The sequence below is a fragment of the Dioscorea cayenensis genome, chromosome 19 (genome assembly GCF_009730915.1).
Source record: "Dioscorea cayenensis subsp. rotundata cultivar TDr96_F1 chromosome 19, TDr96_F1_v2_PseudoChromosome.rev07_lg8_w22 25.fasta, whole genome shotgun sequence".
Classification (NCBI taxonomy): Eukaryota; Viridiplantae; Streptophyta; class Magnoliopsida; order Dioscoreales; family Dioscoreaceae; genus Dioscorea; species Dioscorea cayenensis.
This window is the reverse complement of record NC_052489.1, coordinates 24,177,100-24,202,464: the sequence shown is the minus strand read 5'-3', so window position 1 is coordinate 24,202,464 and position 25,365 is coordinate 24,177,100. Positions and strand designations below refer to the sequence as shown.

General features: G+C 35.7%; 7 protein-coding genes across 13 annotated transcripts; 5 read left to right on the top strand and 2 right to left on the bottom strand.

Moving 5' to 3' along the window:
* Positions 1-888: 888 nt before the first annotated feature.
* LOC120250472 (40S ribosomal protein S2-like) lies at positions 889-3,185 on the top strand. The gene is given in 3 exon segments (XM_039259293.1): positions 889-1,599; positions 1,602-1,639; positions 2,874-3,185. Coding segments are annotated over 3 exon segments (822 nt in total). The 5' UTR covers positions 889-971; the 3' UTR covers positions 3,030-3,185.
* Positions 3,186-5,441: 2,256 nt separating this feature from the next.
* On the bottom strand, positions 5,442-6,113 carry LOC120250470. Its single transcript, XM_039259291.1, has one exon. The coding sequence runs from the start codon at positions 5,914-5,916 to the stop codon at positions 5,596-5,598; it is 321 nt and encodes a 106-aa protein (XP_039115225.1). The 5' UTR covers positions 5,917-6,113; the 3' UTR covers positions 5,442-5,595.
* An 800-nt stretch (positions 6,114-6,913) lies between these two features.
* Positions 6,914-8,278, top strand: LOC120250492 (chaperonin-like RbcX protein 2, chloroplastic). Its single transcript, XM_039259313.1, has 5 exons — positions 6,914-7,203; positions 7,284-7,375; positions 7,483-7,540; positions 7,669-7,734; positions 7,983-8,278. Exons 1-5 carry the CDS (start codon positions 6,982-6,984, stop codon positions 8,097-8,099), a joined length of 555 nt encoding a protein of 184 aa, XP_039115247.1. The 5' UTR covers positions 6,914-6,981; the 3' UTR covers positions 8,100-8,278.
* A 106-nt stretch (positions 8,279-8,384) lies between these two features.
* LOC120250491 (remorin 4.1-like) lies at positions 8,385-9,840 on the top strand. 2 transcript variants are annotated; one of them, XM_039259312.1, is made up of 3 exons: positions 9,048-9,180; positions 9,261-9,414; positions 9,490-9,840. In XM_039259312.1, the coding sequence occupies exons 1-3, from the start codon at positions 9,128-9,130 to the stop codon at positions 9,679-9,681; spliced, it is 399 nt and encodes a 132-aa protein (XP_039115246.1). In that variant the 5' UTR covers positions 9,048-9,127; the 3' UTR covers positions 9,682-9,840. The 2 variants fall into 2 exon arrangements, with proteins under 2 accessions (XP_039115245.1, XP_039115246.1); XM_039259311.1 differs by having other exon boundaries at positions 8,385-9,414.
* A 987-nt stretch (positions 9,841-10,827) lies between these two features.
* Positions 10,828-15,156, top strand: LOC120249935. 2 transcript variants are annotated; one of them, XM_039258647.1, is made up of 5 exons: positions 10,828-10,984; positions 12,082-12,396; positions 13,195-13,396; positions 14,339-14,567; positions 14,655-15,156. In XM_039258647.1, the coding sequence occupies exons 1-5, from the start codon at positions 10,898-10,900 to the stop codon at positions 14,920-14,922; spliced, it is 1,101 nt and encodes a 366-aa protein (XP_039114581.1). In that variant the 5' UTR covers positions 10,828-10,897; the 3' UTR covers positions 14,923-15,156. The 2 variants fall into 2 exon arrangements, with proteins under 2 accessions (XP_039114581.1, XP_039114582.1); XM_039258648.1 differs by having other exon boundaries at positions 10,834-10,984; positions 12,085-12,396.
* A 1,684-nt stretch (positions 15,157-16,840) lies between these two features.
* LOC120283932 (guanylate kinase 1-like) lies at positions 16,841-20,459 on the top strand. The gene is made up of 11 exons (XM_039290735.1): positions 16,841-17,112; positions 17,687-17,733; positions 17,853-17,945; positions 18,048-18,124; positions 18,203-18,332; positions 18,816-19,178; positions 19,293-19,414; positions 19,495-19,630; positions 19,847-19,892; positions 19,982-20,081; positions 20,156-20,459. Exons 2-11 carry the CDS (start codon positions 17,731-17,733, stop codon positions 20,271-20,273), a joined length of 1,188 nt encoding a protein of 395 aa, XP_039146669.1. The 5' UTR covers positions 16,841-17,112; positions 17,687-17,730; the 3' UTR covers positions 20,274-20,459.
* A 275-nt stretch (positions 20,460-20,734) lies between these two features.
* LOC120283933 (nuclear transcription factor Y subunit A-7-like) lies at positions 20,735-24,193 on the bottom strand. 5 transcript variants are annotated; one of them, XM_039290736.1, is made up of 7 exons: positions 24,052-24,193; positions 23,148-23,438; positions 22,600-22,718; positions 22,402-22,467; positions 21,853-22,017; positions 21,126-21,255; positions 20,735-21,040 (listed from the first exon to the last, which is right to left on the bottom strand). In XM_039290736.1, exons 1-7 carry the CDS (start codon positions 24,104-24,106, stop codon positions 20,928-20,930), a joined length of 939 nt encoding a protein of 312 aa, XP_039146670.1. In that variant the 5' UTR covers positions 24,107-24,193; the 3' UTR covers positions 20,735-20,927. The 5 variants fall into 5 exon arrangements, with proteins under 5 accessions (XP_039146670.1, XP_039146673.1, XP_039146671.1 ...); XM_039290739.1 differs by having other exon boundaries at positions 20,735-21,008; XM_039290737.1 differs by having other exon boundaries at positions 22,600-22,712.
* Positions 24,194-25,365: the final 1,172 nt, after the last annotated feature.

Below are 25,365 nucleotides of genomic sequence, written 5' to 3'. Positions count from 1 at the left end.
TAAACTGTAAGATCTCATTTCTTAAACGTAAACCTCATTTGTAAAACTGCAATCATATCAAACGAAAGGGGAAATGTACATTATAAATATTACACAAATCGTAACAATCGAAAAAATTATTTTGATAGTGTATACAGACGAACATGCAAAACAAAACAAAACCCTAGCCGAGAAATTGCCCTGCAAACTAACAAAACCCAGCCGAGAAATCCCCCTGCAGAGTTCAATATCTTCCAACAAAAACAGGAGCACAAAACAAAACCGAAAAATCTTTCTTTGTAACAACTCAGTAACATAAAATCATACTCAATACCTTAGATTGCAAACTGATGAAATGCCAACTACTTGCGCGGGACTTCTTCTTCGAGATACCGGTGGAAAGGGAAAAGCTGCAATTACAGAGGCTTCGCCGGTAGAGACAACTTCGGAGACAGCTTCGGAAATGGAAAAGCTGAAGACGCGAGTTGAGAAAAACAAATAAACGGCTCCAGTAAATTCGTCTCTTGGGGTTACTCTACGGAAAACCCCCCCACTTCCTCTCAACTCGCCGAAATGGCTGCAGCCACTACTCCCCATGCAAGGGCATTTTCGTCCATAAAATTTAAAAATCACTCCGTTGACATTCGTTACATGCTTTGGGGGTTTGAAAAATATAAAGTTTAAAAAGAAGGGGTTTTTAGGGATTATAAAACTAATAGGGTGTTTTTGGCAATATTACAAACTTACAGGGTTTTTTTTTGACAATTTCCAAAAAAAAAACATTGCATCATATCCTTACCCAAACAGCCCAAAAATAATTCAAGTGGCCTTGGCCGAAGCCCAGGCCCATGTCCATTCTCAATACTAACCCTAACATTACTACTATAAATCTTGTCTCTTCTTGCTCGCTTGTTCTTTAACCAATCCGGTCGCCGCCATTTCTCACCTTCTCCTTCCGGAAACCCTAGTGAGAATTCTCTCAATCTTTAGCCATGGCGGAGAGAGGAGAACGTGGAGGTTTTGGGCGCGGCTTTGGCCGTGGTCGTGGCGATAGAGGCCGTGGCGACCGCCGAGGCGGGCGCCGGGGTGGTGGACGTCGTGAGGAGGAGGAGAAGTGGGTTCCTGTTACCAAGCTTGGCCGCCTTGTCAAAGAAGGAAAGATCAAGAGCTTGGAGCAGATCTACCTTCACTCTCTCCCAGTGAAAGAGCACCAGATCATCGAAACTCTCATCGGAGGCCCCGGATCTGGCCTCAAGGATGAGGTCATGAAGATCATGCCCGTCCAGAAGCAGACTCGCGCCGGGCAGCGCACCCGCTTCAAGGCCTTCGTCGTCGTCGGTGATAGCAATGGGCACGTCGGCCTTGGCGTCAAGTGCGCTAAGGAAGTAGCTACCGCGATCCGTGGCGCGATCATACTGGCGAAGCTGTCTGTAGTTCCTGTCAGGAGGGGATATTGGGGAAATAAGATTGGATTGCCGCACACCGTGCCGTGCAAGGTGACTGGTAAGTGTGGCTCGGTCACTGTTCGTTTGGTACCGGCGCCTCGTGGTTCTGGGATTGTTGCTGCTAGGGTTCCGAAGAAGCTGTTGCAATTCGCTGGCATTGAGGATGTCTTCACTTCATCCGTGGCTCTACCAAGACCCTTGGCAACTTTGTTAAGGTATTTGATTCTAGCTTCCATTCTTTGCAGTAGTTCGTGATTTTATTGTTATTTTATTTGTTTTATGATTTCATTGATTACCTGTGATTCTCGAGAATATGGTAAGTAAGTTAGATGAATTTTTTTTGGCTTTGATTGTGTCAATGTTGATGTTTTATGCATCTTATTACATGTGTGGGTTGTAATCTCCTGTAGAGGTTGAATGAACTTATTTTACTGTCTTGATCATTTGAGGTTCGGCTGAATTCTAGTTTTATGGGGTTAATGTCTTGTCTTGACTCATTATTCCAGTTTGGATTCTCATATGTGTGGTTTTGTAGTATATTAGTTGTGTAATTTGTTGGTTGAAGGTGTGTTTGATTAGTTCTGCAAGACAGCTTATCAGTAGCATATACTTTGTAGGTTTTTGACCTTGCATCTTTTGCTCCCAGTAGGTTCACTATCTTAATGATTTATTGTCCTCTATTTTAGTTTAGTTATTTACACATGAGGTTATGTTAGGTTTGTCTACGTGGATGCATGGTTTTTTTTTTTTTATATCTAATCAGGCCTTGTGTTCTCTTTCTTGCGTTTGATTGTTCTTTCTCTTGCTGTTTATGTAGTGTAGTATGTTAATGAAATTGAATTGGATTTTCTGACATTCATATTGAAAGATGATGTCCTTGTGGATTTGACCTCTGTGAAATTTTTTATAATAATACCCTTCAGTGAGTCTTGTTTTAGTGCATTACCGAGATCTGAAATTTTAGCTGTGCATGAAAAAAAAGGACATGTTATTTACCTTTATTTTGTGTGACAGTCAATATCATCTGCAAGTAAGTGATACCATGAGGTGTTTGTCTGGTTATGATTATTATTAATTTTCACACCATTTCCTTGTTTTATAATAGTTTACATCGAAGTCTGGATTTTGTTAAGAACAAACAAAAAGCAGTGGTCTACCATTGTGGTAGCCATATTAGCCACATTGTATGTGTTATTGATCTTGCACTAGTGTAGTCTACTGCAGTTTTCTTACAATAAATATTTTTTCACTGGACCAAAATGCAAATTTTGAAGTTGATTTCATTTAGCTCGCAGCCTATTCTTTATATTTCCTTATATTATTTTTAATCTGATCTTTACTTATTTCGTTTGATGTGCAACATCGTCTTATCTAAACCTGACACTGCTTCAGCCTTGTTTGGTATTCTTTCACCTTTGCCATAACAATTTTAATCTATTTTCTTTGCAGGCTACATTTGACTGTCTAATGAAGACCTACGGCTTCCTGACACCTGACCTTTGGACTGAGACTCGCTTTACCAGGTCTCCCTTCCAAGAGTTCACAGATCTTTTGGCAAAACCCACCAAAACCATCATTGAGGAACCTGAGAGGCTGGAAGCTTAACAATGGCTATCATATGTCAGTTTTGTTTTTCTGTTCCATCTATAGTTTTTATTACGCGGGACTTGTGTAGTAAGACAGATCAAATGGATGCCCTTGTTAATTTTTAGTGTCTGCCTTAAATGATGAAATCATCTCCTGGGTTGAACTGTTTGATCCTCTGGATGTTTTGTATGCTTTTGTGGGCTTGGGTTCTTTCACAAGATGCATGCGGATTTTGTTGATTGAGGATTTTCCTCTCGTTTTTGTTTTTCTTCTTTTTTGTAAAAGGATTCTTTTGCTGTGAAGTATAGTATTTATTTATGTTGTAACTAATGCAGGGCTTGATGCAAGATTATGAGGTCTTATATTCAATTGGCTTCCATGGAGAGGAAAGTAGAGAAACAGGTCATGCGCTACTATGATCTTATTCTTATCATCTCCTTGAGTCAATATCATTATTATTATTTTGTAAAATTATATTTTTTTTGCTTTTATAGTTTTTATTAGTACTTGAAGTTTAAAGCTTATTAATTTAATCACATCCCTCCCCTACATGTGTAAAATCTAAAATAATTCCATTTTTGTTAAATTTTGCATTTCTTACTGTGCACAAGCAGGTGATCTTAAGCTGAATTGCATGTAAATCAAGGTTCGGATGCTGCACATGAACAGCTTGAAATATGCTAAACTAATGTGAAAATAGTTTCCATCTTTTTTATATATATTTAAAACAAACACTAACTGTGAATTTCTCCTTTGTATTCGTAGAAGGAGAGAGACAAATGAGAGAAATGGATAATGAATAGGTCAAAGCAGAAAGTATAGTAACATTGCCAATGATTTTAAAAAAAATTACTGTGTCTGTACATTTCAAATTAAATTTATTATGTTTAAATTGGATGACGATCCGTGATTATTTGTGGATTTAAAATCTACCAATCGCGCAGCCTCATGTATAAATGTTGTAGTTCCTATAAAATGATAGTAAATTAGAGAGTTTTGTTACCTATTTTGGTGCTGGACCTGCTGGTTTCACTGAGTTCATCTCCGCTGGTTCTGGAATCAGAGAATATATTGGTTCCAGTCTATTATATTTTGACACATGTTTCACGTGATACTATTATATTTTTTCTATTATAAATAAGGATATATGTTAATTTTGAATAGGCTGAAATCAGGGTATTTTCTGATTTTAGAACAAGGGGTGATAAACTCAGCTTCACTAGCATGTGAAACATCATCTATCATTCACAAACCCCAATGCAGCGAGGAAACCGCTGTCATAAAAACTCAAAGTGGCATCAACAAGAGCAGGTGATGTGATTTTCTCTTGAAATTCTGCGACTACTCAATCATTTCCATTTCGAATATTTTGGTATTAATGATGCTAAACGCCATCAAACAAGACAAAATGCCTTCATATGTTTTTAGTGTTCCTCCAGTCTAGAATTTTTCCCATTTTATTTATTTATTTATTTATTTATTTTTGTATATGACAAACTTTGTCTTAGCACGCAACTTATCTTAATTACCACTGATTCCATGTGTTGTGTGATTTTATTTTATTTTTACTACCAGACATGTTTCCAATCCCTCAGGCTCAACATTAAACAATAATATCCACTTTTGTCCACTTCAATTATAACATGATAACTTTAATCTTTACTTTTTGGTGCTTTAAAATGCCTGCTGGCCAGCAGTAAATAATGCCCAACTCACAAGTTTAATGTACGAAATCGCAAAGAAAAATTTAAAAAGAAACTAATAATGAAAACCCACGACTAGGGGTGGACATGGGCTGGGCGACCCATGGGCTGGCCCGAACCCAGCCTCAAAAAAATACAGTGCCCGGCTTTAGAAAGTTGCTAAAACCCGGGCTGACTCAAACGTTTTACTGATTGAATTTCAGCGGCTTTGGGTCGGATGACTTTTGACCCTGACCCGACCCTGACCCGATCCGAATAAATAAATAATATATATATCATATATTATTTATAATATATATAATTATATATATATAATAAGTAATAGACTGAAAAAGAGTAAACATTTATAATACTCATGTCAGATTTTTTTTTAAACGTTTGAAAAAAATTTTAGGGAGTTGTAGTAGTAGCTTTTATTTAGCTTATTTCAATTATTTCATAAAAAAATTATTTATTTTTTTGGGTCGGGTCACTGGGCACTTAACGACAATCAAACGGGTCGGGCTTCGGATCAAAACACTTTAGCTGAATACTACCTAGCCCAAATTTCCCGAATATATGGGTCAGATATTCAGCTCTAGCCCTCAGACCCTGACCCAGACCCTGCCCATGTCCACCCCTACCCACGACAAAGAAAATAATATTAATATGAATTAAAACACTGACATGATTTTCATTACTAAAAACTTTTTAACTTTTAACCAGTCAAGTGAAAGCGTAACAGAAACATATCTAATAATGGATGAATTAAATTGATCCATTGAAAATAAAATAAAAAACAAATAAAAATAAGAAACATGATGATGCATGTACATAGAAAGATCACTTAAAAGAGAAAATAAAAAATAAAAATAAAAAACAAAAAACTCAAGAGAGCAACATCACTTCTTCTCCTCCACCACCACCTTTGTAGTCTCAGTCTGCTCCGGTGGCGGAGGAACACCAGCATCAATGCAGCTCCGGCAAACACTCTCCACCCACCCTTCAACATCACTCTCTCCCAAATGCCTTCCTCCACACACCCGAGCAAGCACTCCTGCCAGCACTGCAACAATAGTAATTACTGCCAATACCACCACCAGTGTCTCCACTGACCTGTGACTAGTCTCCGGAGCTACCGGAGCCGGTGGAGACACCACTAACGGTATTGTTTGTTGTTCAATGGACTTCATCACCAGCTTAAGCTTGAACACCATCATCATCACTATGAAAATGAAAAAAAGAGTAGCTACAACAGAGAGTGTATAATAATGGTTGATGATTGGAGACAAGTGGTGAGGAGGAGAAGGAGCATTGGGAGGAGTAGTGGGTGGACAAAAGAGTGCAGGTCTTGTGTTGTAATGTGATTTACTGTGTCATGTTGTTTCCCTTTATATTTAATGGCTTTGGATGTTCTTCAATGGATGGTACTGTTCACATATGTGTGTGTTTGTGTTTTTGTGTGTGTACAAATGAAGCATTGTCATATGGCTTTTTGGCTTTTTTACAAGAGGCCATTGTCCTCTGCTACTTTCTCAAAAACAAAGCCTGGGGACTACACTTGACTGGTCAATCAAATTTTCCTTTGTTAAACACTTCATAATCATGAAATTAAACACAAAAAAACTGATATTTAATTAAAAAAAAGGAAGCCACACCTCATGGAAACTTGGGTTCAGACAAAGTAAAGTATGTTTTGAAATACATGGCTAGACAGATAAAACTTTATTTTCAACTGTTGTGTTGTCCCTCCCTTATAATTAAAACATTTCACATGTGAGATTTTAATTAGTGTCATATGTACTATTTTCTTATCTTTAGTTTTTATATCTCTTGTTAAAATCTATTTTAAACGGTTGGTGAACAGTGATTTTGACCCAGTAATATTGTTTGTGTGCTTCTTGTACTTTTATCTATCTATCTATGATTGTTTTTTTTTGTATATACAAATTTTGAATTTTGTAACAGAGGTGTGGTTTATTTAATTTATAAAAGAAAAGAAAATATATTTAAATTAAACGTCAAATCAAATAATTGCTCAAAATTTGGAGGAAAACAAATATTCAGAATCTCCTCCTCACCAACGTTCTGCTGCCAAGTAACCCATTGCAAGGAGACAGAAAAGATCCTAGCTTTTGATATTTCAGCTTTTTCACACCATGAATAAATCTCAACCTTAGAAATTTATTTGGTGATAAATGAAACCAAATCCTCTACATTTGAAACAAAAAACAGAAGACCAATTCACACAAGTACATCACTCTTCTGTTCCTTCTAATCAGAGAGAAATGGCTGGAGTTTGGCCAATAATATCAGCAATGGATACTCACTGCTGTCCGTGTCTCATTTTCAGAAATCCAAAGCCATTCAAACGTTCATTAGAAAGCTCTTTTGCAATTCATCCATGGCGTAATTCATGTCTTAAAAGAACACCAAGAAAGAAGAGAAGACTTGTTATTGCTAATGAGATTGCTGGCCAGTATGAAGAAGGCTTTGATGATGTTCATCAGGTCATTGATACTTCATTCTTTTTTTTTTCTAGTGATATTTATATTGTTTTCATTTTATTCTGACTGTTTATTTAATGAAGCAACTTATAAATTATTTCACACAAAAAGCTGTGAGGACTGTTCTTTACCAGCTCTATGAGATGAACCCTCCAAAATACATGTGGTTTTATAAGTGAGTTCTTGATGTTCTTATGATATTTTTATTTCTGTTCATTTGACATTTTCTTTTTTCAGATATGTTTAAGTGTTGCAAATTATAATATCTTTTAATTTTTGCAGTTTTGTGGCATCAAATGACACAACTGATAGTAAACATTTTCTTCGCACTCTTGCCAAGGTGATTCTTTTGATTTATTTTTTCATATGCAAATATTAATTAAGCTCAAATTTTTCAGGAATAAACCACTTAATTTATTGGCTCAAAGTTTATATTTTCTCAGTTAATGTTTTTCAAAATGTTATTAGGAGACACAAGAGTTAGCTGAAAGAGTAATGTTAACACGCCTTCATCTTTATGGTCAATGGATTAAGGTATTATTCGTTGCTTGCTACTCTTAAGTGCATCATATTAATCAATAAATCAATTATTTTTTGTTAATATGGTCCTTGAAATGAAAGTGAGGCACTTTATTTTTTTGATAATCACTAAACCAAAAACATCAATTTGGTCCCTTTCTGCTGTCCATTCATTTTTCAATTTCATTCACATTATTGCTCAATGAACAAAGTTTTTTTTTCTCACTCACTAGTCCTCTGTTTTTTTTGTTTTCCTTAAACAGAAATGTGATCATCCAAAGATGTACCAAAGAATATCTGATGAGAACTTGGCCTTGATGAGAGAGAGGCTTATTGAAACAGTGATATGGCCATCTGAAGATACAAACTCAGACACATGATCATCATCAATTGACACACTTTCTTCTTATTTTGTATTTCCATTCACTATTCTCATCCATCTCTGGTTTTTGCTACTTGTGTGTCAGATTCAAGTGTTCAAATGGTTTCATATATTTTCAGTAAAAAAAAGTATATACAAAAAGCTCAGTGATTAAATATTAAACATCATCTTTAATTAGTACTAATCTCAACACAATCTTTGTGAAATCTGGAAATACTTTCCAATGTTCTTTACTCGATTTCAGTTTGAGCACATTAATAAAACTGCAACAGTACTGGATTGATTGATTGATTGATTGAGGTGTTTAGATTAAAGAAGGGATTAAGTATTAGAGGTTACAACATGCTTGTCTTTTAAGTTGCTCATTGTCTTTATCTTAGATATTTCTATTATCATATCCTATAAAAATTTTTATAAAGAATTAAATAATTTATACATGTAATACATATGGAGTCTTGCCGACAAGGAAAACAGAGTTTTCATTGATTGGACAACAAGGTTTGGTCCCACTACATCCACCGTCCACGTACACGACCAAATCTCATGCACACACATCCCAAGTCAAAATCCACCGTCCATTTGTCCACCATTTATGGTACATAACAGTGACACTAAAGAAGTCAGTGAAGACCACTTCCAAGTATCTCAATTGACGTGATGTGTTAATGCTCTAATCCTTTGAATCCACTCACAGTGCTTCTCCATTTCACTCCTCATTCCTCATTTATATATATCTCCATATATAGTGCTTCATCTTTGAATATTATACATCCCCACTCCTTTCTTTGTCTTTCTCTTTTGTGTTTCTCATCACTCTAAATAAAACATATTATCAAATATATCACCCATGTCACATGCCTGACAGTAGTAATACTTCTTCTCATCATCATCATCATCCTCATCCTCATCCTCAAGATGAACTTAGAGACATTCATGCCTTGATTACTGATCAACACCAGCCATCATCACTTAAAAGTGAGTTACTGTCAAGCCTGATGAACAGAGAGCACATGAGGAGCTCTATGAATGATGATGGAGCTGGAGATGATCAACTACAACAAGAAGAAGAAGAGCAAGAGGTGAACCCTTTGGCTATTGTGGTTAATCAGGAACATAATAATAATACTAGTGATCATCAAGAGGCAGTGTCCTTGTATAGAGTGAGGCAGGAAGAGGTGGAGACTAAGATAGTTGCATGGCAAACTGAAGAGGTGTCTAAGATCAACAACAGGTTCAAACGCCAGTCTGCTATCATTTCTAGTTGGGAAAATGCTCAGGTTGACATGGCCACCAATAACTTCAAGAAAGTAGAGGTGAAGTATATATAAACATGCATTATATATTATGTTATATATATATATATATAGTTTATACTGTAACTGTTTCAGAGAAAACTGGAAGAGAGAAGAGCCAGAGCAATGGAGAAGATGCAGAATGAGGTGGTGGAAGCAAAGAGGAAGGCAGAGGAGAAGAGAGCATCAGCAGAGGGCAAGAGAGGAGAGAAGGTGGCAGGGGTTTTGGAACTGGCTAAGCTTATGAGGGCTGTGGGAAGAGCTCCATCTAGGAGATCTTTCTTTTAGTTATGTGCATGGCCACCTTTGCTTAAGCTTGTGCTTGTGCTTGTGCTAGTGCTAGTGCTTGTGCTTTGTTGGATCAATGATATATATCTGTGTACAAAGAGACTTATTATTATGTATTTTGAAGAAATAAAGCAGAGTTGTGTGTTTTTGTTGATTGAATTATTGCAACATCTGAATCACTGTGACTTCTGCTTTGAACAACCTCTGTGTTTGAGTACATGACTCATGAATGGAATTGATGGGATGGGTGGGCAAATAAAGGACAATGTGATGTTGATTTTTTCTTTTCTTTTCTTTTTTACTTTTTAGAATCTGTTTGCTCTGCTTTTCCACTGTTGTTTTTGGCTAAATTAATTGGCAAACTAATTAAATAAAGATTTATTTTTTTCATTTGTAATTTCTTGTGTTTTTTTTTACTTAATCTTGCAATCAGAATAAGTTTAATATTGAGATAAAAAGATTCTCTTAGAGCGAAATTGGGGGAGAGGGATCTAGAGTGAAGTTTGATGAGTCTATCACTATTGTCAAAAAAAAGCTTAGAGTTTTTAGATCATCAAATGAAGAAATTGGAAAGATTTTGTCTTCCGAAGAGGTTCATGATCCAAGTGATGGTTAGGATTCGTGTTTGATATATCTGTGAGGGCTTCGGCCCTTTATTTTTTCTTGTTCTCCGTTTAATTGTACTCTTACCATATCTAGTGGTATTCTTATTTTTTTTCTTTTAATTTGAAATGGTTTTTCTAAATTCTCTTATTTATTTATTTTAAAAATAAAAAGAACTATTAATTTGTATTAAGAATATTTCACCAATAGCTAATGTTCATTTTATACCAGAAAAAAAAAATAACTGATGTCAAATATTTAGATTAATAATTTATGAAAAAATGATTACCTTTTATACAAATAAAAAGCCATTTATATCTATTTTGTACTCCTATCCAAATACTAGAGCTGAATAATTTTTAGATTCTCAAAGGAGTTTTCTACAATAATTTGATGGATATTTATTATTTACACAACTTTAGTAAATTGCTGGAGCTGTTACCTGGTTGAAAGCCCATGACGATATTGTATGTAAATAAATAAAAAAGGAGGGGTTAATGTGAAAATAAATCAAGAATGTTTTTTTTTTAATTAGCCCCTTCTTTCCGTTTCATGAATCAAGCTTGCATCTTTGAAAGACATCCCCCGACGGAGACGATCACCAGTTCCTCGGATGACGAAATCGGCGACGGAGAAGAAGAGGGTTCGCCGTGCCCCTCAGACCGGCGCCCGAGACACCCCTGAAACCGCCCCTTCTAAGGTCTCTATCTCTCACTCTCACTCACTCTCTGTCTCGCTAGGGTTTCGATTCGATCTCGCCGCTGCTGATCTCGGGAGTGTTTGGTTCTTTGTCGATCCTTGTTTTGTTTATTTTGAGGTCATGCTGGTGTTTTTGTTCTAGATTTTGTTTTGACAAATTTAATTTATTTTTTAGCTTGGGTGTTTTGGAAATGGTTGTTGTTTTTACCTTTTAAGGCTTCAAGATTTGATTTTTAAGATTTGATTTTTTTTTTTCCTTTTAGTTTTTGATCCGTGATGTATATGCGTGTTTTCCATTTCTTGCATTTGATTCCCGCACAGGCCAGTGTTGAATTGGAGATTCAGTCTTTCTGGATCTTTGTATGTGGTGAGAGGAACTACTAGGGTAACATTATTTCCCACTCAGACATCATATGCGAAGATAGTGATTTGAACTTCAGGATTACATGTTTAATGTTGTCGCTTGATAACTTTATTTGTTTGTGTTCTTCAGTGAGAGATTATGATGGTTGTGGAAGATGAATTAATTATTTATGAAATAGTTTTATTTAAACATTGTGAAAAATATATGATGACAAAGAGATCTTCATTGGAATTTTAACATTGAGGTGCCAAGAAATGGTGATGACCATGAAAATTGAGGGATCACTTAGGACTTGTATTCCCTGCTTTTGGGTTTCTTTTTTAAACTATGTAGCTTGTTTTTTCACAATGCAAGCCTTACTTATCTTCCCTCAATATATATGTTCTGATTTTTTTTTTAAATTAAATATATTTGAAATAGGTGAACTATTATGACTTTTCAAAATTTCAAAAACGTTCTTGATATCTTTGCATCCACTTTTCTTTAAATTTTTGTTATTCCTTGGTGTCTGTATATTTATCCTACCTGTTTACACCACATGCCATATATCTTATCAAGCTCTTCATGTTGGATAAACTCTTTAAACTGCAATGACCATCTTAATTGTCTTGATATTAATCTTTCTCAGCATTGATCTGAATAATGTTGCCTTCTAGTATGTTTGATCGTCTTGGTATCTATGCTCATTCTGCTATGTTTTGAAACTTATTAGCTTGTTAACATGATATTTTCAGAAGGCTGCTAAAACAAAAGATGAATATCAGTTGTTTGCTGAGAAAGTTAGGGACAATAAACAACTAGAATCCAGATGGGCTATTATGCAGGAAACACGGATGGAGTACTTTAGAGGGAAGGACTTTACTGTCTTTCTGAAGAACCATCCAGAGCTTAGGGAGGTATTAGGATCAGATAAAGATTTAGAAGTAGATGATATTGTCAATACTCTGCTAATGAAGAACCTTTTGGTAAGATGTGACCGCGTGGTGAAAACTGTCAGGCCTGGGAAGAAGAAGTTGTCTTCGTGGCCTGCACATTTAGAGATATATCCTGTAAGTGCCCATTTCTCTTATTATAGGTTTCTTTTAGTTTCCTTGTAATATGATCTCTCGAAATTCATTTTTATTCAACCACACCCCTTAGGGAATATGTAGTTATTTGGTAATGCTCAGAATTATGTTGAAATTTTTTAAAATTTTTTATTTCTGGTTTCCACTTGTGCTTTGGAAGTTTGCTTTTGTTTGTCAATGAAGATTATGTAAACATTAATATATTACAATAGTAGTTTCAATATTGTCGGAAATTTTAGTTTGATTAGTTAGATTCATGATAGTATCATAGTAAAGTAACTTTAGATGCATACAGAAGCACTTCTCTATCAAAAGACCACAAACTTAAATTGCTCAATTTTTCATGTTGATGAGTCCTTGCAAACTTTTGTGCTTGACATATTTGTTGCAACGATGACAAATATTTGGATTATCTTGTATGTTTCATAATTACTGCAAGCATCCCATTTCATATAGGAAATATATTGAACTCTAGACCTTAAAGATCTCACACGTTAATAATTTAGTTGGTGTGCCTTTACATCTTTTGAAATGGCTTGTCTGTTCTTGGAATAAGCCTGTTGGCCATCAAACCTTGTAAGTCCACCCCAAGCAGTCAAAAATTGGTCACTTTGATTTTCTGAGTTGGAGTAGCAACATATCAAATTGTTTGGTCATGTTGGCTTTTTGCCATCAGTATCCCATGTGAAACAAAATTTTGTCCGTGTTATGAGCTCTTTGATCTCATGGGCTTCGCATAATTATATTTGGCTAGATGTTTCTAATCCCTCCCTTCTGCAGGAACAAGTCTTCTCTGAAAATGATGCTTTCTTTGCATGGACATTCATGAAAAGGCAAACACTATGGCAAGCCATTCTTGCGTTTAGCTGGCCTCTGGTGGCACTGGCAATGTGCTTATTTCCTGTTTATCCTTACCAGTGCAAGATTGTTGTGCTGTACACATGTGCCGGGGCTCTTTTATTTATCGTAAGCATGCTTATAAGTAAGTGAATGATTATAAGCTCATTTTATTCACTGGCTAGTATTGTCAACAGTTTTTCTTTTTTAATTGAAACAAAAACTGGAATCCTGATTCCTAGGTAGTCAGAAGCAATTGCAGTAAGCATGGATGATAAATTTGTTTCATTGACTCATACACACTCTAGACAAATGATGAAGGAATGAATATATAAAATCTATTCTAGTTCTCTATCTACCAAGGAAAAGCCTTTATGTGGCTGTGTCTGCTCATTCAGCACTATTGAAAATGTGTTGAAATTAAGAATTATAAGGTGTATAAGAATTAGATTGGTTGGAAGATTATTTGGGAAATGCTTTGAACCACTTGTTTGTTGCTCAACCTTGTCCAATTCTGAATTGCCTTTGTATTATATGAGCCTTTTACCCAAACCCTCGTTCTTTTTTTTTTTCCTAAAAGGTTGTTTAGTTCCCCGTTTGGTATTTTTCTATACTCTACTTAAATGATCCATGATTAACTTGCCATGATATTAGCAGTACACGAGGTTGCTGTGCTGTTGGATTCATATAGATGTGGGACCATGGTTGGGAGGGAGGATTAAAAGAGAGAATAGTTTTAAGGATTTGCAAGAATGGATTTATCAAGTCGCAACCCATCAATTGAGGAGGAGATAACTGTCTACGATAATATGTTTAGAGAAGTCTCTAAGTGGAATGTTCCTTTTTATTAGCAATGGTTAGTCATGAACCTCACCTAAAATAGTTGCTAAATTGTTTCATCTTTGTCATGGAATTTGTGTACAATTGTGGGATTATTTGCTTACGCGTTGGCTTAATCATTAACAAGGGAAGATGATTTACTTTGTCCCATTATCTTTTCATTTTATATAAACATGAATTTGATCTGCGAAAGAAAGAAACTAACTACCTTTCGTCCTGGTTATTGCCCATTATTTTTATGTTTCAGTTAGAGGTGCTATCTTTGGTGTTCTCTATATCATCCTTGGAAAGCGCATTTGGATTTTCCCCAATATCAATGCTGAGGAAACAACTTTTAGAGAATTGATTCGGTTTTGGCCCAAGAAAGATGAAGGCGAACGTCCAAAGTGGACTTCAAGGCTTACTTACGCCGTTGGTGCTGTGCTGATCATACTGCTGCTCAGGCACCATGCACCCGATGAGGCTGCTAGAGCTAGGTACTGCTTACACACAAAAAATAAGATAAATCTGTCTTGGGTTTTGTTAAGCTGTGACTAAAGGTTCAATGAATTCTCTATTTTTAGGTATCAAAAGCAGGTGTCTAACATCATCGATGATTTTCTGGAATGGTCCCCAAAATTAGCATTGTCAGGGATGATGGATAAGCAACAAACTGCTAATGCAACAGAAGCGAATCCGCCCACAGATGTGAGCGGAACAGCTACAGAAGAAGTGGTGGAGCATTTGAACACAGATCCCAGTGGAGCAGCAGGGACAGAACATATAGTCGAAGATTTGAATGATGAAATCAGATCAGATAGATTTGCTGACGAGAAGACTGTTGATAACTGAGCTGATCTCATTCCATAATGCTGGTAGCAGGTTAAAGAAAAAGGAACAGGACAACAGCTGATAAACAGAATCCTTAAATTTTTGTTATTATGGCTTTTCTGAGTGAAGAATTGTTTAGTCACTTAAAGTCAAAGAGCTCAAAGTATGTTTATCATCAAATAAAACCATTGATTTATATGAGCCCTATATGTTACATTGTTGAAACTAAATTTGTGGAAGGATTTCTTGTGAACATCTTGTGCTGGTCAAGATATTCATTTAATGTACTAATAGCAGGGGCATGTGATGCAAGTGGAGGAAGTTTCCTTGTGGGAATAAAGCCATGAATCAAATCTCTTATACATTATTTATGCTGCTGAAATTGATGTAGGCCAACTTTCTATTATGGTATTACAGGCTTGTCCCTGTTTTTATGGTTGCCCCTTCCCAGGAAAATGCCTTTCTCCTTCCTTCTTTGTTTGCTTTCATGTGCAATTGATAGACTTTTCCATGAGAAGAACAACAATTGAAGTCATGCACTACTTCCTTCATGGTCCACAGGTACTGTACTGAATTGTCGAAAGAAACAAGACAAACTTATATCGCGTGTTTTAAGTCGGCAATCATCATTTTCTCTCATCTTCAAAAACATAGGTACCGACTCTGAAATCAGTAGTTTCAATGTAATAATAATTGTAATACTGTTGTTAGTTGGTGGCCAAAGATTATATACATGTTAAGTTTGTTCCACACGCCAAGAATACCTTTGACAGGATCTCACAATCTTTTGTATTCATTCACTAGGTAGTGCTGTTTTTGAATGGGAAGACAAAAGAGAGAATAAAACTGAAAACATGATTTACATATATTCATTCATACTAGGTCTTTTTAGTCCACATAGACTTATTCCTCTCACTCATTTACAGCCAAACAAAAGCTAACTATCTAGTGGTCCAGCTTTCTCTTGGCCACAATGGACCAACTTGTGATTTAAAAACACATAAACTATGAAAACTTGACCCCACTCTGCTTCTCATCCTCCATTTCCAGCCGTCTGAATGCATATATATGTATGTATTAAAAAAAAAAGGAAAAAAAAAAAAGATTAAAGTATTTGTTCTTTGCCAAGTTGGGCACAACTTGCTTAAATTGGAGACAAAGGTTATCTCTCTTTTTAGGAATTTGCTATACTAAGCTTAATTATCTGCTTGCTTAGCTTGTCTATTAGATCTCCATGGTTCACTTTATAAAGCTTTAGAAACAAATAAATAGATTTCAGTCTATGTTCAAAAAGATGATATTTATTAATGGTGTCTTCTTTTAATGCATTATGGATTTGGAATCCATTGACTTTTGACTTTGACTTGTTCAAAAAACACACTTTTTCTCTCTTCAAAGAAAAGTATAATTGATTAGTATATATTCCAAGTCCAAGAGGAAAACATTTAGTTATTTAGAGTTGATTTTGTTATTAGTATTATATTAAGAATCTTTAGATCTTTCCAAGACACCAAAAAAATACCACATTTATTTTTAAAAAGACACCAAAAAATAAATAAAAAAAAGGAAAGAAAAATGGAAAATCAAGTTTATGAATAAATTTAAACTCCAAATAAAACAAAAACAAACAAATAAATAAAATAAAACAAAAATCATCATTAATTTCTTAGAACTTTTATGGAAAGAGGTATCCAAGAAGACATAAACGATCCAACTCCGGACTAATTTGGCAAGTTGGACCCATCGTAACTTTCAATCTTAGCCGTTCATCTTACCATAGATCACGAATCTAGGGGCAAAAAAACTCAACCCGGCTTTTTTTTTCTTCTCGTCCGGTTCAGTTAAACCGGTTCGATTGGAGAAAGAAGCTTCTTGCAAGCGAACTCCTTCTATAAAAATGGCGGCCCTTGCTGGTTTCTTCTCACATCCTTCGATTTTTCTCGGATTTTTTCATTGTTTATTGTTATTTTTTTTTCCTTGAGATTTGGTGGGAAAGAGAGAAAGAAGCAAATCCAAAAAAAAAAAGTGAAGAAAAAAGTGCTAATTTTAGCTACTATTCCCTGAAGACCGGGCACGCCTGTTTTGAAACTATAAAAAGATCATTTTTTTCCAATTTTTTTCGGGGTATTTTTTCTTTGATTTCAGCTCTAGGAACAAATTTTGATCTTGAGATCTCTTGTGGATCGAGTTGTTCCTCTCTTGCTCCATCTGGTAAGTTTTGTTTTTTGTTTTTTTTGTTTTCTATGGTTTTTTTCTTTTGTTTTTTTGTTAATGGATTCGTGTATAGGTTGGTTGTTCTTCGTTTTAATGCATGTTTCTGATGCGGGTTTTGATTAACAATGAGGAGATGGAGTTTTCTGTGTGTTTGGGTTTGTGTTGCACGGAAAAGCTGTTAGCTTTGATCTTATTGGTGTTTTTTTGTTTCTTGTGAATCTTGTGCGTGAGATCTGGATACAGAGAGTATTTTGATTGAGGTTTTTGTTTTTTTAATAAGTTTTCTTTTCTTGTGGACATTGGCAACGAGCTTCGTCTTTGAACTTGTTGAAAATGTTATTTTTATGATCAATGTGGTTTTTCTTTCAGTTTGTATGTTAAGAATTTGATTTTTTTTTTATTTTTTATTTCTGCTGATGTTGGTGTTGTCTTCAAACTAGATAAAGAAACATTAAACATGAATTTTGAGTTTTATTTTCACAATTATGCTGATGCTTTATAAATACCATTATTCGTCTGTTCCCTTTGTTCTAATGCTTTGTTTGATTTTGGCCTTTGTCTCTCTCTTCAGGCTAGAAGGTTGATTTAATTAGAGAAGCAAAACTTCTTCTGTTCATGGTGAGAAGTAAATTATGATTGGATCTTTTCTCTTGAGAGTTTTTCTTGCTCAAAGTTTAGATCTAGGGATTGATAACGAGTTAAATGTGCTGGCATGTTAATGATTTATTCTCTCTCAGGGGGAAGAAGCACCTGAATATCTTCTTGACAACCTTGATGAATTTTCGTTATTGAAAGGGAATCAAACATCAAACATAGTTGGCAAAAAGATTGTATGAGAATATTATACATAATCTTTCAGTTCATTAACTCATAAATATTGTTTGTACATACATTGTATATACATCTCAAGCTCTGCGCTTGGACTGTATCAGTATGTAGTTGGAGGATGTGAGGACGGGGAAGATAATTCGTTTAGCATCAAAATTTTTGATAGGTCAACAAGTGAATGGTGAGTTTTGTGGGACTGAGCACTTTCCTTGTATAGTTTATTGAATCTATGGTTGGATTAATAAACTTAGTTTGACAGGTTAATTCCTACCGTGTTGGGTGTGAAACCGACTCCATGTAAACTTCACTCAGCTGTTCCAGTGAACGAAGACCGAATTTTGGTTCTGAAGAGCAACACTGCCACAGATGACTGCTTGTGGTTTCTTGAGGTTAGAATTCTGCAATCTTTTGTCTCATATGCTAAGTACTAGTTTTGTTTGTATATGTTATGTCACTTTGATTTCACTAGAAATATTTCATTTGGATAAAATAGAATCAAGCTTGTCTAAATGAATGCCAGATGTATCGTTGTTGTTTTGTCTGCTACCTATCTGAAATTTGCTCTTTGCCACTAATTAATAATAGTTTGCCGGCTTTCTTATCTCCTAAAAGATTTTTAATGAGGAATTGAGATAGCAGAAAGCTTATCGAGACAGGCCACATTTATTAGGAATCTTGTTTCATGTGGTGTTGTCAGTTGCAAATAGTGATGTTTGAGACGATATTTTTTGCTCCAGATATAAAATTACATGTTCGAATAAACATTTTGTGTTATTTATATCAAAAGTTTAATGAAAGATTTTCTTTGAAAAAATTCCTGTTATATTTGTCTGCTTTGTACATAGAGTAGTAACCTTTGCCATATTTGATAGGTGGACACCCGATTTGTTAAAGAACAGAAAAAAATTCTTGGCACTGAGGTTGTTGCTTGGAGCAAGGGGGTCCAAGGCACTGGCCCAAAACCAGTGGTGATCAGTGGCCCCTCTGGAGTTGGTAAAGGCACATTAATTTCAAAACTAATGAAGGAATTTCCATCAACTTTTGGCTTTTCCGTTAGTCACACAACTCGAGCACCAAGAGAGAAGGAAGTGCATGGGGTTCATTATTACTTCACGGAACGGAGCAAAATGGAGAATGATATCAGAGAAGGAAAATTCCTTGAATCTGCATCAGTCCATGGAAATCTTTATGGAACTAGCATTGAAGCGGTTGAGGCAGTTACTGATTCCGGAAAGGTGACAACAGATATCCCTTTCTGTCTAATGCACGTTACTAGAAAAAATTGGCATGCTTAACACCCATGCTCTTCACAAATATGACTTAACTCTTGTTTCTTTTTTTGGTTACAGCGATGCATTCTTGATATTGATGTTCAAGGTGCTAGGTCTGTGAGAGCCAGTTCTCTTGAAGCTATATTCATTTTTATTTGTCCCCCATCATTCGAGGAGCTTGAGAAGCGCCTCCGTGCACGGTAAAAGAAGGAAATCTTGGACTAGGTTGCATCTGGAACCCTTCACTTGTTACTCATTGCGTCCGTCTTAATTTTTTCAGGGGAACAGAGACTGAAGAACAAGTTCAAAAGAGACTTAGAAATGCAAGAGTTGAACTTGACCAAGGAAAATCAGCAGGCCTCTTTGATCACGTATTGGTGAACGATGATCTTGAAAGATGCTGTGAAGAACTTAAGGTGCTTATCTTTCATTAGGTTACATCATTCGATTCTGGCTCTGAAATCTCTACTTTATTGCTTTAACTTGAATACTTGTGTAAAATGGTAGCAGACTCAGACATACAACACCATTAAGTTAGAGCACTATATAATACATAATGCATGACATGAGTGAATCAAAACACCAGTTTCTTACAACTTGGGTTGTTTATGGCATCATCTCATCTCATGTAGAAAATTCTTTCATTGGACTCTGATGCTGATCCTGTGGCTTATCCAAGTAAGTTGCGAATCCCTTAAAATATTTTTTTTTTAAAATATAAATTCCTCTGGAAAATCAGAGTTACTAATTTGTTTCTGTATTGACAGCTACGGAGGATACTAGAATTACTGACTTCCATGCTGTATCGGCAAGAGACCAAATGATTTTGATACACTGTGGTTCTGAACAAGGAATGCCACCAACAATGTAAGCCATCAGTAGGCAGGTTGTTTCGATTAATTGCCGAGGTTTGATTGTTTGCTTCTTTTTGTAATGGCCAGATACGAGCTCGATGTATCATCGCTTAAGGGTGGGGCTCCCGGGCGGACGAGGGGATTGAATATGCACCCCATCAACTTGCCGACGACGGATGTTCTCAGTGGGATCGATATGGATTGAATTGAGAAACCTCATTTACACTGATTCTTATCATCATTTTAACTGTTGTAGGACTCAGAGATGGCATACGATTTTATATGAACTCTGATGGATCTGTTTGCTAAAATTATATGTACCACTGTGACATTGTTGGAAAATGAGAATTTCAGTTCCTCAATAAAATTGTGATGTCTTATCTTTCAGAAATTGTTCGAAATTTGGTTGCTCAAACTGTTCTCTAAATAACAATACACCCCAAAGCATTATTATTTCAGAGCTTCAATGTTCAAACCATTAAAACCTGGAAAGAAGGATGTTCTTGCCATTTGTTACATTGTTATTCTAAAGCCATTAAATCCCATTTACACTAGTTTGAGAGGGGACCGAAAACCAATGACATCATTGATGACACATTGGTTTGGTAAGTCTCCTCCCTCTCTATTTATCCTCATTTCCCACATTAACAAAGTCCAAGGAAAAAGCCAAGAATGAATTGCCTCCAATCCAGTGAATTCTCCTCTTCAGATGATGAACAATTGCCTTTTTGCCACAAGTGTGCATGCCTTTCTAAGCTTGAACAAGTGTGTGAACTTGAGATTTAACAATATGTCAACATGCAGTTAGTTCAGAAGAGAGGCTACACAACCCCAGAGAAAGAAGTCTCTCACTGGATGCTCACAGCCCTGCTTGGGTGGCGGTTCGCCAAGATGGCGCCATGCCGCTGCCCTGAGTAGTCCCCCTTGTCTTCTGTGTCACCTGGTACAGAGTGAAAATTGGACAAGTGAAAGCTGAACTGCTGTGAGACTGTAGTACTTACTAATTCATGGTTCATGTTCTGTGAAGTGAGAGTTGATGACACTAGAAGAGAATCACCTGAATTCACTGAGTTCTCAGGGTTATGATCGGAGGCATTTCCATCATTCTTCTTCGTGTTAAGAAAACGGCCCCCGCAACCCCTTGCCCTTCGCATAGCATGCTGATGACGCGATTCGTGCAGATATGGCTGTGTGATTAAGCAACATTTTATATTGTTCTAAACCATTGAAGTTTAAAGAGGTACTATATCGGAGAGCACCAAAAATAGCAGAAATCTATAGTCAATGACAGTTGATATAAAAGGAAAGGTTTCATAGAACTAAAGAAATACATATTGAGTAAAGAAGTGATTACAAAATAATGATCAATTCATGCATCTATCTAATAAGCACACAAATATATTCATGGAGCATGATTGTTAGGCAAGATATTCCACTAAAAAAAAACTACAACATCTGACAATAACTAAGTGATAAAGGGTTCAAAAGATATCAACTGCTGTCACTATTTAAACTTGTGGCTCTCAAGCACTAGAGGATCCATTGGCAAACAGTTGATTGCACTGAACTTGCAAATGATAAGTGCACTCCTTTTTTTCAGTTGCAGATGAACTCTACACATGCAATTAAGTTTTCTTTTTTTCCCCCCAACATTTATTGTGAGAATTATTAATATTAAACCTTATTTATAATATTATCAGCATCTAAAATGATATTTGGAAACATTTAGCATTGATTGTTAAAACTACTTCATGTAGAAAGCATAGAAACTTGTATGAGTCTACCTTTCTGACTTTTATCAGTTTTTTTTCGAGTTCAGCCTTGGCGCGTGACTGTCTTCTCCTCAATATACCATGGTATTGTTTGGCATTTACATAAACAGGCTCCTCTGTCATTTCAAGTGGCAAAGGCATGCGTGTATGAGGCATTCCAATCAAATGAGGATACATCTGAAAGAGTTTTTGGACACATTTAGAAAAGACATTGAAACATTCACAGAAAAAATGAAACTTAATTGCAGGAAATTAGCACTAAAGAAGACAAGGAATACAACAAAATGTTTTCATTTTTGCTTCCAACTTGCCTGAACTAATACCAGTTTTAATCAAGAAAGCTATACAAGTTACACTCAATCATTTGAAAATTTCCGTGATATTGTGTTGTATTTATTCATAAATTGACATAGAAAAATAGAAATGAACTACATATAAGAAGCACGCACAGTTCTATTGATAGATTGATGAGTAGAAAAACATACACCATAAAAAAGAATGCAATGAAATAGTCGCAAATTACACGATAAAAGTTCCCTGAAAATTTGGCTATTTACTAACCAGTGCTGGGTTGCCATAAGCGCCCATCAAACTGTAAGGATCAGTGTAGGAATATGCCGCACATCCCTGTTGAAGGTTAAAAGATACTGAGAATAGGCATTAGCAGCAGATAACATTAACAGCACTTGATAGAATAACTCCGCAGAAAAAATAGAACCATTTGAACTAAGGACTAAGATAAAAGGGAAGAAGTTTCACAATCGATTGACCGAGTTCCAGCTGAGTATGTGGTGCAAGATATTCAGGCATCACAGTTGGCATGACAGATGAGACAGGCGGCTGCTGTTGCCGTTCTTGTCCGTAGCTTCCAACTGAACCTACAATAAGTTCTTGCGTAAGAAACAGTTTATTTCTATCGAAATGCAATATGCATCCACCACTTGACCATGCTAAGCTAACCATATGACAGCACAAAATGAAACACAGATCATAAGAAAGAACCAACAGTCCAACACTACTAAACAGTAAAATATGCAAACTCAGTTCATAGCATATTATATCAAAGGTGGAAAATTTGTAAGTCATTGACTTCACATCACAAAACTTTCATGAACTATAAGGATGCTGGTGGTCAAATTACCGAGTAAATTATTTCTGAACAAAATTAATGTCATTCCTCTTCCAAAACAGAATAAACTCCACCGTTTTTGCTACTATCAAGTACTCAATGCAAATCATGTAGCTTTTAATCTCAATATCTCTTGAACAAGATTAATACACAGAACAACTAATCAAGAGAAGATAACCTGTCTGTGTCCCCAAATTTTGCAACTGTTTGCTAACATCAGAATTATCATCTTCTTGATCATTTTGATGAGATTGGCCAACACTTTGGTTCCCATCAGCACCATCAGGATTCACAGCAGATGCCGGTTTTAACACACTCTCTGATATTACAGGTGGAACAGCAGTACTGAGAGCAGAGCTTCCCCACCATGGCTGAGAACCCTGTCCATTGTGTTCTACTGTATTTGCACTCATAGGTCTTGTTCCCATGCTTCCAACCTTGATGTTCAGACTAGAATTTTGAAACATAACTACATAAACAAGACCATTCTATATCAGCAAAACAATAAGGAAACCACCAAGATTCTCATGTTGGTGAAACCATTAGCAAGCAGACACATTTCAGATATGCATACCAATGATCAAATTTGTTCATGCTGAAATGATAAAGTTTGTACCTTTTTGTACAAACACCAACCAATTCTCAAATATTCCTTGAATTGACTACTGACAAGCCTTATGTTTAAGCCAAACCCTAAAAAGCTTTTAATTTGCAAGCCAACAAGGCTTGCCACCAATTCAACTCACCATAAATACAGTAAAGACCATGAAATTATCAAAAATCATGACCAAATAACTTAAAAATATGAAACCTTCCACAATTCAAGATTATACTAATAAACTGAAAAGTCAAATCATGAAATTGAGATCATAGAATTTCCAAAAAGCCAAAAACACACCAACTCCCAGACAAAAACTCCACCCAGATCCAACCCGCATGAACAAGAGAGAAAACCAAAAGAACATGAAAAATCAAACAATTCTCACTAAATCCAATATAAATATCAATCAACACAAACAAATCCAAAACAAAATAGCAATGAAAAAAAGTACCTAACTAAAACAATTCACTGTCAGAATCACCAGTAAAGATTGAAGCACTTCGAATTCTTTTAGCTTCTAATTCATCTCCAATCATAATTTCTCTGGATAATCCATGAAAAACAATGGATTAAATCCACTCTCTATTTCTTCTCTCTTTCCCTGGTCCTCTCTTCGTCCACTCTCTAGTCTCTCTGTTTCTCTTATTATTATTATTATTTATTTATTTAACCAAAAAAAAAAAAAAAAAGTTGAATAACTTCTTAATTAGTATTTTTTAAAATAAATGTCAATGTTGGGTTTAAAAATAAAACTGAATAAAAACAAGCAAATGCTTCCCTTTCCCACGCTTTTCCCCCGCTTTGACCGTTATATCCTTTGGGAAACGTGCTGCCTTTGCCAGCCTTAAAAGGGTATTTTGGTCATTATACAACACATGTGATCTTCCGGGTTTGAAAAGTCAATTGACCTCGCTCAAATGAAATGACGAAAACACCCCCAATCGAGACTCACAATCATGGAATGAGGGTGAGGGTTTTTGAGTCATTGAACAGGGATGGGCACATGAAACGTGGCGAGAAGGTAAGTAGTAGTGGTTGGGAGTAACGGGGCCCGTTACGTTGGCGAATCAGGGACAGCTCCAATGTGGGGGTTTCGCCAGCGAAAGGGAAGCCGTGAAAACCGCCACGTGTCCTTCGGCGTCGGACACGCAAGGCAAGTGCCGAAGCTGGGCCTAATCAGGAACTTACACGTGTTAGTCATCATAGCCTCGGGAAACGGAGTGCAGCTCATTCGCTAAACGACAAATGATACGTGTCAACATCTCCTCTCTCTTGGCATTGCCCACTGTTTCAATTTTGTCGTTTTGCGTATATATAAATATATGTGGGTTTGGTGTTGGGCTTTTGTCTTGTTGTGGGTTACTAGATTTTTTTTTTAAGAATTAATTATTTGTAGGAATATAATTAATTATTAACTTTAAAAATATTAATTTCAAATTTTGTTTTTAGATTGAAGACCGTGCTTTGATATTTAATATATTTGAATAGTATATAATAAATTTTAGAATATGACGGAATATATTTTTAAAATTGATGATATAATAGTAGTTTTGGTTTTTATGGTAATTAACTAATTAAGGAATAATAACCAAAAAATTAATTTGTTTCAGTTAGTAACTTAGTATTATAAAGCTTATTGATCTTTTTGGAGAAAAAATATCAAATATTTTTTAAATTATCAATTAATTAATTTTTATTTAGCAACTTAAGAAGAAAAACAAAAACTCATAGCTCAGTTTAGCATTTTATTACTCTAAGTATAAATTCTCCTAGTAGAGCTCAGGTTTGTCATCTG